Source organism: Glycine max, chromosome 13, assembly GCF_000004515.6.
Source record: "Glycine max cultivar Williams 82 chromosome 13, Glycine_max_v4.0, whole genome shotgun sequence".
NCBI lineage: Eukaryota > Viridiplantae > Streptophyta > Magnoliopsida > Fabales > Fabaceae > Glycine > Glycine max.
The window spans coordinates 23,364,962-23,385,285 of record NC_038249.2 but is presented as its reverse complement, the minus strand read 5'-3'; the positions used below and the strand labels follow the sequence as shown (position 1 = coordinate 23,385,285).

Here is a 20,324-nt window from a genome sequence, read left to right as displayed (position 1 = left end):
AAACACTTTTGAAGGAGCTATTGCTGTTGTCAACCTCAACGGAGAATAGCTGACAACTCTGCCAACAATACTTAGACATGGACTCGTGGGCTTGTAAGGTTTGTCAATGTGCATAGCAAACATTTTCACTCTCTGGAAAAGATATGGAACGAGGGAAGATCAGTGAGAGATACACTAGGTAGTACAATATAGTAGGTACCAACTACTAAAGGCACAAATATTGGGATTACATAGGTGATAGGTCCAGCATCCTAGCCTTTTTTATTTTTTCTGGAAGGCTAGCTTGGCACATTTTTTTGTTTTGGTCCACAATAGTTCAGCACATTAAATTTGTAAATTAGAAAACGATCTTTGTGGTATTTTAGTCATTTTATATTAATTAAGGTTAAAACAGTTTCATTATCTTGCATTTCATTTTTTTTAGAAGTATACTTGCATTTCATATTAGTTAAAGTTAAACATTACAAAAAAAATATTAATTAAGGTTAAAGAAGTTTCATTATTCTTGTGCACCTTGCTTGTCTGAGTATGCATTCATAATTTTTAAGTTGGCATGTTGCAATCAGCATTCGAAATTCGATGAATCCCTTCATTACTAGACTCATTCGAAAATAAATTTTGATCGGCTTTAGTCTCAAACCTGCGAATCGGACATGCAACATTTTTTATATATTTATCACCTTAACAATCACACTACAAGGTACCATATGTTGAAAAAAGGTATCTAGATTCATTCTTGTATGGTTTTATAACATGATTTCCATTAATATAATTTGAGTTTATATAAATGCCAAACTTTCACATTTAACTCTGGAGAAAATTATAAATGCTGACATAGAAGAAAAATGCAAAAAGAAAGTTGTATGATCACAATAAAAGAAATGTCCACAAGAACCTCAAGAGTTTACGATATGGAATCTGCACTTCCTTTAAAGCAATCAAACTGCATTATTTATGTTTATATAACTGCACATATCATAAATATATATTGATTAAACTTTCAATCTTGAACCAAATTTGACATGGCCTACGGGTTGAACTTAAAGTCTTAAACATCTTTTTTTTTTTTTGCAAATTCAGGAGGACCGAAATTTGAATGCCGATGTAAGCTGAAACCTTAAGTGCAAGATAAAGCTGAAGACGTAACCCGTCTAATTTCATGAGGGACAGACTCGTCATAATATAGGACTTCGTGAATTCATTTCGGAAATCCATCTCTACATTTCCATGGTTCAATTGATGTATTCAGTTTAGATATTAACTCTTCAAAAATTTGTGGTAAAATGCGTGACACAACCATGATATAGGACTTACTTTCTTTTTCCTTTAATTTAGTACAACAGAATAAAATTCATTACCATTGCCAGACCCTTAAGCCCTCACGCCCTTACAACTTGCAGATGTAGTTCAAATTGGATGCCATTCAACATTGGTTAAGTGCACTTTTCAAGCATGAAACAACCATGCTTGATGTGCTAAATTTTCTGAACTAGTAATGCACTGCATCATTGGTATTAAACAGTTATTTAATAAAATAAACTGTTGTGTGGCGTCAACGTACAAATAAATAACAAATCACAAGGAGCGACAAAAATTACACAGGTTGGAAATCTGCTTCCCAAAAATTACATAAAAATAAAACTTAAGTAACTGAATCAATGACAATGAGGCCTTCGGGAAAACCATTTAATATAATCAAATAATGTTTCTTCAATGTAAATTACAATCGCACTGTATTCCACCACCAGCACTCACCAAATCTTTGGTAGGGAAAAAGGAAGCCAAAAAAATATTGGACAAAGGGGAGGAAAGAAACACAAGGAAAACCCACCTAAAAAATTTCATGCACACAATCTACAAAATACACAGCAATGAATAAGAAAGCATTCAAAACCGACGAATTTTCATCTGAATGAACCTCTAATCGTGTGTGGTATCAATTGATTTTCCTGTCCTTGCCTGTGAGATACGATTTGCATAAATGGTGACCAACTTCAACTGTGTGCTGTTAAGTCCTTCCAAATATGGCAAAAATGCTTTCCCAAGCATGATATAAATATCCACTAGACAGAAAACAACGGTCTGTACCATCCACCATTAACATAAAATGAGAATAATGAAAGAGACCAAATTTGAGAATGGAGAAAAATGACAGCAAAAGCATGCCCACAATTTCTAGCAATAGATATGATACCAATCCTCCAACTTAATCATGCAGAGCCAGTAATTTTAATCAAATTTGGCTCCTCTAAAGTAAAAGTGTACTTCAGAGAATAAAGTACAACTATAGCCATTGATTAGAAAAATAATCATTGAGACTTTAAAAACTACAGTATTGTTCATTTGCATATATTTTATCACATTCCCAACTGTTGATTTTCTAATTGATGGATACAATATAACTGCACTTTATCCTCTAAAGTACACCCCTTCACTTGAGAACAGTTGATCATCTTGAAAACAACTAAAAATTAATGTTCAATATTCAAACCAAAAACAACAAAGAAAACAGCTTACTGACCAGATTTTCCACATGAAAGAAATGTGCATTGGTAAGTGCAGTTGGAGAGTGAATTGTGTGATTGAGAGTGTTGTAAGAGTAGAAGGTATAGAAATGTGGTAAGGTTTTGATGCTTTGTTTTAGTCTGTGTTCTCTAATTTTTTGTGTTAATTTGTGATTATTTCCCTTCTTTTAACCATCATTGGCAGGGGATTGGTTGGAGTTTGAAGCAGACTAGGAAAAGAATGGGAATGCCAGATTTGAGTGTCAACACATGAGAAGTACAATAGAGAACCGCATTCTGCCGCCTGAATGTGGGCAAATAGTGCCATGCCCAGAGGCAGATCTTTTTTTCTTTCTATGAAAACAGCTGAAATTGGGGGAAACAATTTTTCCCAAACATGCTCTTACTAGCATAAGATTATATTGGATTATTTAGAGTAGTTGTGTTTCAAAGTAGGTCAATGGAATGGAATACCTACCCATACAATTAGTATGCCAAATTGGACTGTGTTGCCGGAATAGAAAAAGAGCAGAATAAAGGTAGTGGAGGAGGCAGCAGTCACAGTGGTGTTGTGGCATAAATGGTAGCCATGGGTTGGGGCAATGTGAGGTCAATGGGTTGGTTGGCACTAGTGTCAGTTGCAGAGGTCAAGGTTGCAGTCGAAGAGACGGAGAGATGAGGTGGCAATGGGCAGGACTACAATTGGTTGAAGTGGAGATTGTCATTAACAAATTTAGAGGGAAAAATAAAGATATATTGATAAATAAATTAATCCTTGATGAAATCGAATGGACATTTCCAAGGAATGAAGATTACTACATTATTAGTAGGAAAGTCACCTTAATTGCAATCACCCCTAGCCCACCTTAGTTGCAGCCTCTTTGGGGACTCTCTTAATTGTAGCTCAAGGGCGGTGTTTAGCCTTACTTTGACTAAAGATATGGCTTAAATAGAGGTTATAAAGTTTGGGCAAACCTCACCATAAAAACTAGTTTTATGGGGTTGAGTTAGGCCTTAAGCCCAAATTCTAAAAGGTTTCAATAGCAGCCACCAATCCAGAGGCTAAGAAATGCTAAGCTTGACCAACCAACCTGAGCAACAGGCAGTTCATACTTTTAAGGGAAATACAAAGCTCCCTCACACAAGATGGTAAATATTCATTAAAGGTTCAAGTAATATGTCCTAATTATAAGAAATGTTTCAAATCATATCACAGCCTGGGACCAACAGAAGCCTTTCGAACAAGTTTTGTTCAATAATCCCAAGAAATTTCAAATATGGAAACTACTAATGTTGGAACAGATTAATATCTTAATTAACTAAAAATTACCAAATAGGCCTCAAGCATCTAATCTACAGTTACATAAATTTGTCGGAACTACATACACTTTACAGTGTTAATAGATGGATAAGAATTTTTTTACCAACAAATTTTCATTAAATATATGATAAGACCATTAATTCATGGATGCAGTCAAAAGACCTAAGTACCTTGCGAACATCAGCACTCTGGTTTCCAAAAGCTTCAAACAAAGCAGGCAGGAAAGAGGGTAACTGAGCCATCAGTTCCTCCTGAGGGAGCCTCCCCACAAGCTGAAGAAGGGTAATATGAATGAATATGAAGTTAAACATGATTATGTTGATGAAGCAAATTTAATTCATGCACAAAAATGGGTAACTTCCTAAGTAATACAGGTACAATATGATACAAAGTTAACTCAGTATATGCTAGTGATATGAGATATTTGTGTGGTTTCTATTTACTATCACTAACTGGTATATGATTTGAGAAATGCTAGCAACAGACTCTTTGACACACTCTTTTGAACACTCTCTCCTTTATCGGTTGAAATTTCTTGGAAATTACAAAAAAATATGGGTCCCACATCTTATTTAACGATTCTCTCATAATTTTGTAGTTTCAAACAATTTTTAACCAATAATAGTGTGTTAGAGAGTGTGTTGTTAGCACTCCTCATGATTTTATGCCTGAGAATGAAAATGACAGACTAAGATATAGTCAATATAGAGTATGGCATAATAATTGCCATTCATGAAGGAAGGAATAAGCAAGTTGCATATTCGGGACTGTGTTGATCTAAGTTCAAAATTCAATGGTGTAAACAAGAGGTACCTAAGCAAATCAGCAGGATACTCACAGGACATGTCTTTATAAGCAACAGAAGAATAGTGATATTGGATGAGTACGAACTATGAAGGGGGTTATTTCCCTATTTTGAAGCACCATTGCTTCATAGACACTTACAGAACAGAACAAGGCTTTTCTAAAAAATATGTATTTAGAAAGTGGAGTTTGTTAAAAACGAGGTTTTATCAGAAACCTTCACTTCAAGGAAACTGACAATTCAGTCTTAAGGCAATACCTTTGTCAAGCAATTTATGCAAGTGATAAGAGTTTTCTCATCCTCAGTAACCAGTAGAGGGACAATAACCTGAAACATTTTAAATTCCGAAAATCAGCTTGAACCTTTAAGTTTAAAACAAATCCTTGCTCCCTTCTCCAACTACACATCTTAAAAGGATGACCAATAAGTAGAAAAACCAAGAAATACATACACTCAAGCATCTGAACGGATCATTCTGAGATAAAACAATGGTGAGGCAGTGCTCTGCTTCATTTGAAACCTGAAGAAGAGGTGAAAATTGCAGAACCTGAGAGAAGAAAGCAACTACATAAAAGAAAATCAAGAACATGATAAAGCTGCTTACCTTGGGAACAATATCCTTGGTAACATTAAGCAGCTTTTCAACTACAATCTCAACTGAATTTTCCATAGCATCTTTCTGGAAACAATAAACACAACAATTAAACGGTCTCTTATTATGTCTCAAAAAGCTTATATGAGGGGGCATATGTGCAGTTGCAAGTACTGATATGAACAAGGGCATTATCCAACAAAAAATAGCACAAAAAGGAGTACGAACCTGGTTTTTCAGCATTTCAACTATCAGAGACAGAGCAAGCTCTCTGATTGAGGAATCTGAATCATCCAGCACCTCAAGCACAACTGTCAAAATCTGATTGAAGTACTGCAATTACACCATTTAACTATCAATATACAGAAGCAAATCAAAATATATTGTTCAATCTTGTTTAGTGTAATATAACAAATTAGGGATTTCGTTTTTTTGTACAAGCAGAACTCTATTGATCACACAACCGATAGCTGTCAAAGAATCAGAAAAAATCTCCATTATACAACTAGAAAATCTTTTTGTGGAGAAAACGTCTGAAAAAATATTCTAGAATAGAATTGCACAAATAATACTAATATCAACTACCAAATAAATAACATAGTATTTTTTCATTAAAAAATAAATAAAATGATATGAAAATAAGACACTGCAATTGTATGTTTATGAAGTTCAACAGACTAAATCATTCATTTCAAGTACAATCGACAATCAAACAACTTGGGGACATGAAGGAGACAGATACTTGTCAAATTAAAAATACCAGGGTCCAAACAGAATGATCATTGGCTATAGACACTTCAGCTAGCTGTTGAAGAGCAGTCCGCTTGCTTGAAATAGGGCTTCCATCACCCCCACTGCATATCTACACAACAAATGCTACATCTTAGTCAAAGGAAATCTAAAATATAACTATTAAGATAAATTTAAAGAATGATCATTTACAGGCAAATTCTCCAAATAGAGGTGTCTCACTAAATAGGCTGAACCAGAAAACTCAAATGAGGGTACTAAATACATATTCATATACACAAACCTTTCAAAGAGGGGACTACAGAGTAATCAAGGAAAACATTTGATTGTGCCACACCCATACAAATGGTTCCACCCCAACTGGCCACCACTTGTTCTTACATTGTGGCACGGTTTGACCAGTGTTGTCAAAATTGCAAGTATACTTGCTAACTCATAATCCTACGAGTTTTGGGGGAGTCCATGCGCTAACTCATACAGAGGATCGCTGGCTGTGTGGATCGCTTGCGGGTCACAGGTTTCAGTGGAAAATCGCTGGATCATCGATTTGCTTTGATCCTTTCTCTAGAGACAAACGAAGATGTTCTCTTCCTCTCTGCGAACCACTCTCAACACTTCCATCACCGTCGTCGGACGTCACCCTAGTCATCGTCAGACGTCACCATAACCGACGGATGCGTCCTCTTTCTGTTGTGTGTTGGTGTTGAAGTGTTTGGTGTGTGTTGTGGCAGTTGTTTGATGCATGGAAGGTGTTTGGTGTGTGTAGGCCTGTTTGGGCATTATTCGGAATAGAATAATAGAGAAAGAATAGAGATTTCAGAAACGAAAAAGTGTTTCTATACACTGCTGTCCTAGTGACAGTTGTAGGACTACCCTTACTAACTCCTTGGATGCAGTCCAGACTGACCCTATACAATATACTCACACACACCCTCAAATTGAAGGTGGGAGAGCCTTGGAACAAGGATCAAGCACCTTTAGTTTGCCTCTCAGAAAAAGGAACCTGGTAGGAGAAAGGGGTTTAGTAAGAGCATCAATTCGGTTTGGGCCTATTATCCTCAATTCTTGTGTGTTTGGGCCTGTTGGATGTTGTTTTGACGGGGTCTATTATTTTCTGTTCTTTGTTATTTATGACTTATTACAAGTTATTATTTATTTTTCTTATCTATGGTATTTTTTATGTATATAAATATAATTTTGCATTTTAAGAAGGACTTTATGATCTGTATCAATCTTTTTACGATCCTTGACTTACAATCTTTCACCACCCACCCTTCCAATCCTCAAACGATCCTTGAGTTTGACAATATTGGATTTGAAAACTTGGAACAAGCTCTTTCCCATTTTTTGAGAGTTTTGGGTTTGCTCCACCACCTTAGACAACTTTCTAACAAGTTACCAAAATGAGTGTCTTGCAAAAAAATGTAGGGTATTGTGCACTCTTAGCCAGTGTATGACATCATTAGCTCAGCATAATGCTAAGTTTTGGGGTATGTCTTTGCTGTTTTGCAAAGAGATTTTGTTGACTTTTAGGCTGATGATTTTATGCTTTTCTTAGATAATACTTTATCCTCCCCCGTAATTAACTACATTTCTCTTTCTAATGAAATTTTAAAAATAAAAAAAAAATACAGTACCAATTCATCATCTACTAGTTGCATGACTCACCATATGAAGAATCTGGGGAATACTAGGCCCATTGTCTGTCATGTAGTTTACTTTCACATCTTCAGCTGAATGATGTTCTTTGTCATGTCCAAAGTCTTCAGTAATATTTAAATGTTCTGATGACATCAGACCATTAACATTCAGATCAGATGATAGACCTTCAAAATTAATGCTACTGTCCACATGTCCATGGCTAGTTTGTAAGCCAAAGTTTTGACCCGTTGAATTGGCTGTGTAAGCAAGCTCTTTAGTTTTTAAACCAAAAGCACCACTATTAGAATCAGTATGTTCTTCAGTTTCATCAGTAGCTGCTTGGCCAAGACTGGCTTTAATCAGGGTGGAATCTTGGGAACTCCAATTCCTGCCACCATCACTATCTAGTGAACCAGCAGAATACCTTCCAATGTACTGAGCTTTCCTTGACAAACCAGCATATCCCTCTTCAGAGGATGCTCCCACAACATCAGATGGATCATAGGAAGACTTAGAACGGCGATCTTTCTTATTTTGCAGATAATTCATTAAGTCTACTTCAATGCGAGGGGTGCGCTGTTTAAGGGCTCGCCTCAAAGAATTTTGTTCATCAACTGACAAACTAAGAATAAAATTCAAAACTGCAGATGAATCAAAGTGAGAGTACACCGATATAATGCATGTAATAGCTGCTTCTTTAAGTTTTGTATTTTTATCATGAACCAATGGGACTAGCTTGGCAAGCCATAATTTTAGGATGCCAATATTAGCAGTACCTTCAGGATTCATGGCATGCTTATCAAATGAACTTATTGCAAACTCAATAACAGCCAATTTTGCCTTTGGTGACCTTTGTTCATCTAGAGATCGTAGCAATGCAGGTAGGAGAGAATCTATGCTGTATGTTTTGCTAACAACTTCCAAATTCATTGAGCATGCTTGTCTAACTAGCTCTTTGGGGTCAATTAACCGAGAAAACACATGGGGTAACATTCGTTCCATGTAACCTTCAAAGGGCTTTCGGCATGCCAGAATAATATCTGCAAGTGTGGAGAGAGCAGCCTGTGCAACTTTATGATGGGGATCATCCAAGTGCTGAAAAAACAACTTCATTACCTTTTCAAAATTCTGGACTACTTCTTGAATTCCCTTTTGACCTTGCTCAAACAAAGAGTGAAGATAATTAAAGGCAGCAACCCTAGCGGACCAGTCAGAACCTGAGCTAAGTCCTTCACTCAGAGCTTCATGAAGAGATGCTGGGCCATCTGCATAATTTGACATCTCTCCAAGAGATAATTGGCTATCATCAAAACTCCTCCTGCTTCCAGCAGACACACGTCCAGCTACATTCTTTCTCAATAGTGGCCTCTGGAAATTAGGCACATAACTATTCTGTGAATCCCTATAGTTGCCATCTCTATAATGGGTATCCATATACTGCCTATCTATGTTGGGGTTCATATAGCGTCTAGTCTCCCTCATATCACTGTTTTCATCAATAGAACCTCTTTCTTGCAATTTTTCAGTAGCCCTTTTACTTGAGAATGATGAGAATGCTGATAAAGGCTCAATACCAACATTAGTATTATACGATAACCTGCCAGAATCTTTGGAAGCTTGAATTTGGGTGATTATGTCAGACAAACCCAAACCACCATGTCGGTTACTAGCTTTATTGGCACCAGCTGCAGTTGATTCTGCCGTTAAAGAGCTAGTCAGATGATTAGATGCTGTGACAGCAGCAGGGAATGGTGGATCACGAGATGAGGGAGGGTCAACTCCTGCACTAGGGGCAATAAGAGATAAATTTAGCCGCTCACAAAGTTTAAAAACCATATCACTAGCTTCATCAATTGTTGAATGGCAACAAGTCCAGAACAATGTGGTAGAAAAAATATATATATTTAACAAGTAAACTTATTTGGTACCTAGACCCAAGCTCGATGACCGGAGAGCAGATGAACCATGCTTATCAGACAAATCCAAACCCCTAAGCATGCTTTCAATAGCAGTGACCTTCTGTTTGCTTGCATGCAACACACTTTCCAAACTACGTTCAGTAACTTTACCAAGTGACTTGGCTTGTGAAAGAACACCAGAGGCGATAGAAGTCCCCGATGATAAACTTGAACTTCGGTCCATTGCAATAATAGCAGAAGTTCCATAACCAGTTAAATTAGAGGGTGCTGAAGCTTGACTAGTTATTGGCATCAGTGCACCTCTATCACGAACAGACGGTGATGCATGTCGCCTATGCATTCCTCCATCCTCTTCGTTTATTAACTGCGAGTTATGTTCACTTTAAAACAAATTAAGCAAAACTAAATAAAAAAAGGACAAATAAACACATACCCTTTGAATAGCAGGGTCAAATGATGAAAACAGGCGACGGGAACGTTCTGGCCAAGTCTTTGCAAACATTCTGTAACACATCCTTGCAGTCGACCGCACCTATCAAGTTTAATACTGTAATTATTTTTATGCACTTACAACTTGGCACCAACAATGCGGCCACATGAAAAATGTCAAGTCAACAAATATGCTGACAAGCTTCTGTCTTACAGTTTAAACAAATATAAATTTCGACAAATGAAAAGAACAAGGTTTGCCGAAAAAAAGTGAAAGATCTTAGTTTATAATATAACCTAAACTGGATACTGCATGAGAATTTTTAGAACATCTTACCAAACATGATTGCACACTTAAACAGAGTAATGAAATAATCATGTCATTTTGGACCCCTTTCCTTCAAAGGTTAGAGATTAATAGAATTTGCATATCAAATGATAAATAAATAGATGTATGCAAGCCAGATGACATAAGTCGCTGATTCTGATTTCTGAGCCCATAAGGAAAATGATGACAGAAGAGTGATGGGTTTTTTACAACACAACTCCCTTTTGTGGATACAATCTTTGTACAGATATGTTGGTCAATTGATCATTAGACATTGCATTTGCATTAAATAAAGTACTTTTAGCAAGAATTAGACAGATAGCTAAACATAATAGAAGGTTTGCTTCTGCATGAGTTTTATCGTGCAAAGTTTCAAAATTATAATTATGCCCCCCATCACTCCCAATCACACACACACACACAATCAGACATAAAGCCAACCAATTGCTTATTTTCTTTTACTATTTCAGCTAAAATATTGCATATCATCACATTATACATTTATGAGAACTGAGCTTTTGCCAAAATAAAAGCAAACACAGAATTCGCTTCCCACTACTGCGATTGCAATGCAAATTCTATTAAGCGCAGGAAAAAGAGCAAAACAATGAAAGCTAGTCCAAGTAGAAATATGATGCACGGTCTATATTGATCAAAAACATTAAATAACCTAAAACTATGAAAGTTACCTCACTCATTGCGTCTGAAACACAACACCTTATCATATCCTCATATAGATCAGCCGATCGTTGTACTTCTGCTGCATCAGGCCAATGTTCTAGTATCAAAAGAGCATAATCACAACACCTACAATACAAATGGTATTAATTAAAAACCAAAACTCTCACACATCTATCTCCAAGAGTAGATAATTCTCACCTTGCACGAAGAACAGCATTACGATCATTTTTGGCACAATCAGCTATCCGAGGAAGTACACGAGCTGCTTTGCAGTTGCGCAACATCTGGAAAGTAGAGGATGCATCACAACAGGATACAGAAAGTCAAAAGGCCATAATACAATGCAGAAAATTAATAAGTATTATCAAATTACCGTTTTTATGCAGTTATCTGCAGATTCCGCAATTACAAGCACAGTAATCACAACCAGCTTCAGAAGGACCTGATTATCAGATCAAGTATTAAGATTTTAGAAACATCCAAAAACCAAAACATGATTACCATAGATAAAAAGTAAAACTTACCGGTATCAACAATTCAGCACATGCTTCAAAATCACCCAAAAAGTCCTTCGACAAAAAGCATAATAAATGGCAAGCCTAGAACAAAATACCAAACAGAAAGCAACCACGTATAAGTAGTCAAATATAATGAGATATTGATCATCAATAATCATGCTTACTTCCAATAAAACATTTTAATCTAACTACACTAAAACCATTCAAACAAACGGAGTGGAAAACAAAAAGAAATTCTAAACCACTATTTTGGGCTTTAAGTTGGATAATGCACAAGTCCAACTACCTTGTGCTTAATTTCAAACCACAAGGATCATGTTTTTCATCACTTAGTCTTAAAAGATGACACCATATGAGAATTTCAAACATACTATGCCTGACCCAACCCAAACTCAGAAAAGGGGGGATGGTGAGTTAGGCCAAGCCATCATAAGGGATACTTTGCCCATGTACCTAGCCAATATGGGATCTTAAAATCCTTCATAAAAATAAAAGTGGCATTTATTCACTTTAAGATAGATAGATAACCAAAGAAAATGTCAGCGCACCTGCTTCACAATGCTAGACCTTCGATCTGACAATTGTGTGCTTAAAGGTCCAACAAGCTGCTTCAGGAGTCCAAAGAAACATGGATAATCAGCAGCACCTGATAAAGAGAATATTCAATAAATATTGATCATTCATGCCACAGACAAAAACAGATAAAGTCATATTGCATTTTAACATCTCAGTGAAAATTACAATACAACAATAGGTTAATCCCATGAATCACATGGCATCATTGAGCTATCAGTGAAAATGTTAAGGACTTAAGCACATGAAGAGAGCCCAACACAAAAGAGTAGTTCATTAGCTGGGAGAGCAATGTGAGACAGAAAATTACAATAAAGAATAAAAAAGGTAAAGCCACTTTTCCTTAAGTAATAGTAAATAATATTTTGACAAGTAAAGAAATGCAGAGTGTTCTAATAAATAATTGAACTTTAACAATGTTAGTTCTAACCTCTTACTAATTTAAAGTGACTTTAACCCCTCCCCCCCCCCCCCCCCCCCACTTTGTACACATAGAATCTCAAAAACCTCACATCTATGATAATAAAAGAGCTATACTTTATGGCCCCAAACCACAATATTTCCTCTATTGTTTATATTAGAATTTTGGCTTATGGCCGAACTCAATCCCACAAAATCAGGTTGTAAGGTGAGGATTACCCAAGCTTTATAAGTTCTATTTAAACCACATCTCTAGTCATTGTGAGATCTCAATCTGCTGAGAGCCGACATCCTGGTGCCTGCACACTAAGATCCTTCACTCAATTTCTGGCCATCCCCTCCATAGGTAGCCATTTTCAAGACACTGAACTAATTCTGATAGGCCACAATTAAGGTGGGCTAGGGGTGACCATAATTTTGTTTTTTTTTTTTGCTCAGCAAAAGTAAGTATCATTTATAAAAATGAGTACCAGAGGTACTGTAGATAGATAAGAGGATTGGATTAACAGCTGGTTCAGAATGTCAAGATACATGTAATAAGAACCAGCTGAACCTGAGGAAAGACACTACTACACAGCACAAATACTTATAATATTACAGCTACCCTCCTTCCCTAATTACAAAACGCTGCTGTGGTTTTGAGGCTTTGATTTGACACGAATCTTGTGTGGAAGTTCAAGTCAGTTCGAGTTTCTTTGTGAATGCTGTGCGGCAGTGGTGTTTATCTGGTAGTTACCACGTTTGGATTCCCAGGGGCTCTGTTCTTTGATTTTGATGGGAGAAAAAGTGGTTTGTGTGCATACATTAGAAGAAGGAAAGCAGGAGAACAATGAGGAGTCAAGGACGGAACTGAAGCGTGACTACGACCAATGCGTTGCTGATACTGAACCTCACCTGTCTCCTAATAAGAAACAAGCAAAAGAAGTTTCCAATGATGAAGTGCGCTCTGAGGTTTCTAACCCCAACGTTTCTGCAGCAGAGCTTGCGCAAACTTTTCCAGATATCAGTATCCAACCAACTGAATCCGAAAATGTCAACCATGCAGAGTGTGGGGAACTGACGTCTACTTGTTTGGAGAATTCAAGTTCTGATGAGACCTTGAGTGATGAAGCCGGTGAACAGAATAATAATAATAATAATACTTCTCAGAGTGATAAGGACACAAGTAGTGCTGCAATGACATCCTGTGTAGTGATGGAAATCCCCAAGCATGCAAGTTCATCTGGTATCAGGAAAATTACTTTTAAGTTCAGTAAGAAGAAGGAGGACTATGATTACCAACCGCCTCCACCTATGCACCATCCTGCTCTTTACAATGATGGCAATTACATTGGCTTTCATGGGAATGTGAAGAATATTTGGCAAGGGATGATTGTAGGGGTGACCATAATTAAGACAGCTTTTCAACAGTTTACCAAGTTCTGTTAACACAGACTCATATTGAATCCATAGCTACAAGTAAAATCTAATACCAAATTCATGTAAGATCACCATAAATACCCTTCACAATAACCTCATGTTAAAGATATTCAAATACCTATAATAACAAATGTTCTTGCCCTTCTAAACACAAAATAGGAGAAAGTTTTTAGGATTGGATTCTGACTATAAAATTCTGTGCATACTACATACTCCTGAAATGAAGATGAAAAATACCAACCTCCCAAAACAAGACTTTCAATTCTTTGCATGGCAGCAATACGAATTGACCAGTCCTTTTCTGGTACAAGAGTAGAAGCAATCTTATCAATTTCTCTGATTAACTCCTTCTCTGAATACACCTTGATGGGGTCTATGACTTTCTCAGTGGCATCACCTTCTCCTGCTCAAATTTAATATTTAATAAGAAACAAATGTGCATTATGTTAGAATATATGAAAAACCTCCAACAGCATGTTGATTATATCTTGGAATAATTTAGTGGATACAGACTATCTCTTAGGATTAGTTTTCATATTTCCTTATTATCTCATGATATGTTTTCTTATTAAGATTGTAATCTAGTATATTAGTACAAAGGGTTGGTGCTTTATATTTTGATCATATTCAAGAGAATATTATTCAGTGTCTCTATTCTCCCAATTTCCTCCAACCTAAAACAACATAATTTCAACACATTTAATAAAGCACGGCAGAATATAAAAAATATGGCTAACAAAGAAATCATAAATGTAGATAGCACACTTGACTGATTAGACAAAGAATGATAACAAAATACATTGTTGAAAATTTTTCAAACATATAACTTTGGATGTTACTTATCTCTTTTAATCATATAATTTATCTTCCTGAATCATTTTTACTTCCACTACCAAATTCAGTGAATCTTTAATTTTGCATTTGAATCTCATGTAAACCTTTCGTTGAAGTGAAGAAGAAAATATAAGTCATTTGATTATTAAAACCAGTCAGATCAGAGAATCATCATGTAATAAAATGTAGAATCCCAAAGATCATGCAGCCTAAACTTGTGGAATACCCCAGAAAGACATGCTAGCTAAAACATCCCAAAAATTCTAATAACTGGTCAACAAAGTCAAACAAGACAATAATGACCACATTTATGTTGATTGGAATAGCATCCTTATCATATAAAGTTAAAATCCAAGCAACCCCAGTATGATACAAAAGCTCTGTTTGATAATATCATATAAAGTCTATCAAATTACTATCAAATGAAAGAAAATTTTCTTATGCAAAATATCAATCTCTTGTCCATCATAAATCCAAATCACAAAATTTAAACATATGATCAAGTACAGCGATGCTCATAATAAATGAAAAACAAAGAACAATTAAAGAGCAAGTTATACGGCTTGTAGGCAATAACAGTGCAAGAGAGAGATAAAGTATGAGCCATGCTACAAAAATTACATTGGTAAAATATTAGAATAGAAACATTTTGCAATCCAAAAATAGCAAATATTCTAACCTCCAAAAAGAGAGGTCTCCCTTGATGAACTTTTAGCCTTTGGACTACTTTTCTTGGGATTAACACCCACAGGCTTAATTTCCCCAGCATTATAACCACTAGAAATACCATCTGAAGAGTGAACTTTTGGTTGAATTCCCTCTAGCCTGGCATTAATAGCTTTCACCTGAAATCATTGTAAATTTGTAATGCAATGAAAGAAAGAATAATAAACTCTCCCTGTAGTTGTTACGAAAATGTTTAAAAGGGCCTTCAATATCTCAATTACAGATGTATAATGTGTACTTGCATGTGTAAAATATTAAACAATAACAAAATCAGGAAACTGATTCTTTTGTTTCATGCTTACCAAAGATGAAGGGAGATTGTGGCGCTGAAGTTCATCACGAAATTGGGACCCAGCTTGTGTATACATTTCCTGTAAAAAAAGAGAGAATAATAAAGGAATGTACTGGGATCCATAGTTGTTAGTGTCATATGAATCGTACAATTCGTATCCCGATTTGAAACAAAAATGTGTACAGCGATACAAATCGTAGCATGATCGTTTTTAAGCTTGAATTGATCTCTGTATCGCATGATTCGTGATTCTGAAGCTTCCTCACACGATCCAAAAACGCTGGTCGTAATAACAATCCGGGTCAGCTTTGCAGGCTCCGACTCTGGGGAAAAGCATTACAGATCTTTTTTTTTTGCAAATTTTTTTCAGGAAAAAGAAGGAAACTGCCATTTTCAGTTTTGCATGTGCGCCCCAACTAAAATTTCAATTTTTAATTTTAATTTTCAATCATCTATTTTTCCCTTGTATTCTATTCAAACGAGGGGATCTATTATTATGCTTCAACCAATTTCATCATGTGAAGAGAAGTGTGACTGTGCAAGTCACTGTGCCGCTTAAGCTTTTTGTAATTTTTAATTGCCTTTTGTCTTTGTGTGGTGGTTTTTTTGGTAACGCTGATATTTTTTTTTGGTAACGGTCTTCTTGTGGTGGTTACTTTTTCTTGTGGTCCCATGAGTCTATTTCTTGTAACTTCTATAATTTCCTCTCTCTTATTCCTTTTTTGTCAACTTTATGACTTCTATTCTTTTAACTTCTCATCTCTTATTTGTTACATTCTTTTTTGAGGACTTATTCCATTCTATTGATTTTACCTTTGTAGGGGTTGAACACTTTGGGCAGTTAATATTTTTTGCTCTTTTGATCTATGACTTTAATATATGATATATTAGGTTATATGTATGTATATATATATATATATATATATGCATTTGTCACTCATTTTTACCTAAAAATATCATATTTTATTGATTATGTATCTTACGATTCATAATATGATTTGATTCACGATACGTAAAACAGCTCTTCCAATTCACGATTCGAATCTCAGTTCGATAACCACGCTGTGATCCATCTTAATTTTAAATCTCCAAACCACTATATCCACTAAATTCACGATTATGTATCTTACTATTCAATCAACCTATGTCTAATGTATGACAATATCAATATCAATTACTAAAGTATTCAATTAAACATTGGGAAAAAAATCCAGTTATAGATAATTCTGCATAATTGAATTAAAAGAGAACACCAAACTATCCAAGAACAAGATCATCAATTCTTGAATTTAGAGCCATATCAACTTGGCAAGATGCAGGAGTAGAAAAGTAAGTATTATGATAAAGTTTGACAACATCAACTTTGACTAAACAATATAGTCAATGGTCCACTCCTAGAATGGCTCTAACATCAAATTACACCTTCTACAAGAGCCACACCCTTTTTTCCATTCCTTAATATTCATACAATAAGGTTTTAATGATATTATAAATCAAATCAGCATAAATGCACTCATAAACACAACCTAAAGTTAAAAACAACACACAATTTTAGCAATTCTGACATCTTTTTTTGGCTAATACATTTACTAATTTAAATAACTACTGAAATGGCATAGATTCCCAATATTTGGATAACTAGTATGAACTTAACAACCTAAACAAGTTCAAATAATATAAAATGACAAGATGACATTTTTACCTCAATACACAAAATAGCTGTTTCCCTAACAGCAGGATTCAGATCATTCAGCAACTGCAAAATCTGACATTGATCAATTTTAAAAGGAGTTAGTATCACATTCAATAAATATTGAACAATAAAAAAACATGTACTGCTTGTTTGTAAAATTCAATGAACATACAGGAGGAAGAATAGCACGTTGAAGGGGAAGCTCAGTAGATGAAAATAGACCAATTGCAGATGTGACTGTTCGCGCAAATTCCTCTCTGACTCTCCAGCTTTTGCTTGTCCATGCAAAGGACCCTGCTCTTTCAACAATTATTGTAGGAGATGAAACCTGTAAATAATAATAATAAATCTCAAAATGAAAGAAAATTCAACAATACCCGGAATTTAAATTTAAATCTGCAACAAAATCAGCTTGAGGGGACAGTGAATTTTCTTCACAATTCTCATTTAGATGGATATAAATAAATACCAAAAATCCACATAGAATCATTGTGAGTGTACGGAAGCATTTTACTGCCAGGGTAAACACACAGAATTATATTACAATTTCCAAAATAAACATTCAAGGTACAATAAGGTCACGTAGATAAATATATCCAAACTTGGAATTTACATGGACTAGCCAAGCAAAACTCCATTTATTTGGCAATATATTATCATAAGCAAATGCCAACATCAACATTTTGAAATGAGCCAAGCACAATGTACAAAGATAGCAATCACTTATTCTAATAGCTTCCAGCTTAACTTGTTAATTGTTATAGACCTATCCTCATTCAAAGGCTATTTTAAAAAGTATGCTTTGTCTATAGCAGTTTATGAGTTGGTGCGCAATTATTGTTAAGTGTTAAATTAATAGTGTGACCACAAATTTCATCATATATGGAATAAGGTCATGTCAGGAAGAGCTTACTATGGCTTATGTTTAACTTTCATACAAGCTCTTTTTAGCCCAACTCAATAAGATCCATGCTAAAGCTGATCAAAATATTAGTTTATTTCAGTAAACTTTACAAACTTATGATATAAACACTCATGTGATAAGCTTGTTGAATAACCATTTAATTAACCTATCTATGCATGCATAGCCTATATCCATTATCACAAAGACTACCTACCAGCAAATCATTGAAATTCACTCCCAGCACCACAGGCTTGCTTGTCATTAACAAAATAACCGAATATTATAAATCTTATGTTCAGGATCTTTTATTCATTCAACCTGCTAGGATAACATAAGGAAGCTGTGACATTATGGCATTGGACTGCAACGACACTACATCAGGATGCTATAACCACATAACAAACACTAGAGAGATCCTACAGTTAAGCGCAATTTTTGATTAAAGATCTAGTGATGTTATTTAGAACTAGCAAGTCTAGTAAGAGTCAATACTCAATAAACCACTACTAACCTTACATCCAAGCAATCATGAATCACCACTCATCAGATTTTATATTTGCCAGAAACAAAGAAGAGTGAAGCGTTCATGCACAATTGCTAAGATTTAAACAACACCAAGCTTCCCCTTCCTACACTCAAAGTCTTATTCCCGATCTCACTTTTCCAACCGACAACAACCTTTATCAATTATTATTATTATTATTCACTCTCATCTATCTTCACTCATAGCACTCACTTTTCACTTTCCATGTAACAGATTCCGAGATTCTCTACTTTGCAAAAAACCTACCTCACCTACCCCTCTTTCTTTCCAAGTTTCACACTCACAAATCACAATTCACTAAACTGCAACAGATACAGACACAGATACAGATACGATAAATAAATAAATCAATAATTCGAGGAATCGAAGAGGTTCGTACCTCCATGAGAGTGAGAAGGAGCCGCCTCGCGGCGTCGCGGACGGGCTGCTTGGCGTCGCCGAGGCGGTCGACGACGGCGGGGACGAGCGCGTTGAAGTGGAGCTTGAAGTGGTCGCCGGCGCGCACGGCGGCGGAGTCGAGCGCCTGGAGCGCGCCCTGCGAGACCTTGAAGCTGCTGTCCTTCAAGAGATCCAAGCAGCAATCGACGAGCGAGGTGACCTCGCCGGAGCTGAGGCTCCTTCTGGAAGCTTCCAGAACCTCGTGTAGGCGCTCCACGCCCGCCATGCGCTCCTTCGCGTCCTTTGCGCGCGCGAGCTCGAGCGCTTCCTCCATCGGATCTGGCGCGGCCGGGTGCAGATCTGGTTTAACTGTCACCGGATTCACCACCGCATAACGGCGCCGGGAAGTTGCGAAATGCAAATGTAAATGCGAATGCGGGATTTAAAAGGAGTGAGAGGGAGGTTCAGTGGAGTGTAGTGAGAGAGAGAGATTGTGAATTTAGTTAGCGGAGGCGTCAAAATGAGGGGAGAGGTTGCGGTAGGAGAGAGAAAGAGAATGATGACGCGGAAATGAAATGAAATGGAAAATGATTTGAAAACTATGTTTTATGCTATGGGGCTGCCGTGCTTGCAAAATTAACCACTATTAGTATTGAGTGATAGTTTGTTGGGTTGGGTTGCTTTTAAGTTTTTTTTTTTTTTTACTATTTTTTAAATTAAGATAAAGAAGGAAAAGAGAAGCTGACTTTTGTTTCACTAATATCATGTTTTAAAAATCATACCGGTCATCAAATCGGCTGAAATATTAAATTAATGGGTAATTGATCGAATTAAATTCTTACTTTTTTGACATGATATATATTAAAATATATAAATAAAAATAAATAACTATTATAATTTAATTATTCAACACTTTAAATTTAAAATAATTGTCTTTATAAAATACTTAATATCTCAAATAACAACCAATATTCATATTAATACAAGTCCATAAATAAATTTCAAATACAAATAAACATTTAATGTCTTACCAATAATCATAAGTTCACAAAA

General features: G+C 35.9%; 1 protein-coding gene across 1 annotated transcript; it reads right to left on the bottom strand.

Moving 5' to 3' along the window:
- Positions 1-1,672: 1,672 nt before the first annotated feature.
- On the bottom strand, positions 1,673-19,858 carry LOC100801377 (CLIP-associated protein). Its single transcript, XM_003542403.5, has 21 exons — positions 19,273-19,858; positions 17,618-17,773; positions 17,455-17,517; positions 15,763-15,831; positions 15,414-15,579; positions 14,142-14,303; positions 12,037-12,134; positions 11,495-11,569; positions 11,344-11,412; positions 11,169-11,254; positions 10,979-11,096; positions 9,966-10,064; positions 9,542-9,896; positions 7,641-9,394; positions 5,983-6,084; positions 5,451-5,555; positions 5,235-5,309; positions 5,082-5,150; positions 4,889-4,957; positions 3,996-4,097; positions 1,673-2,082 (listed from the first exon to the last, which is right to left on the bottom strand). The coding sequence occupies exons 1-21, from the start codon at positions 19,603-19,605 to the stop codon at positions 1,921-1,923; spliced, it is 4,287 nt and encodes a 1,428-aa protein (XP_003542451.1). The 5' UTR covers positions 19,606-19,858; the 3' UTR covers positions 1,673-1,920.
- Positions 19,859-20,324: the final 466 nt, after the last annotated feature.

Bases quoted from the DNA above. Each gene is read 5' to 3' on its own strand.
- LOC100801377 (XM_003542403.5), bottom strand. From the start codon at position 19,605: ATGGAGGAAGCGCTCGAGCTCGCGCGCGCAAAGGACGCGAAGGAGCGC. The intron at 6,085-7,640 runs GTGAGTCATGCA...TTTGTTGTGTAG, and splicing joins TTCCCCAGATTCTTCATATG to ATATGCAGTGGGGGTGATGG. The intron at 4,098-4,888 runs GTATTGCCTTAA...ACCCTTCTTCAG, and splicing joins GCATAAATTGCTTGACAAAG to CTTGTGGGGAGGCTCCCTCA.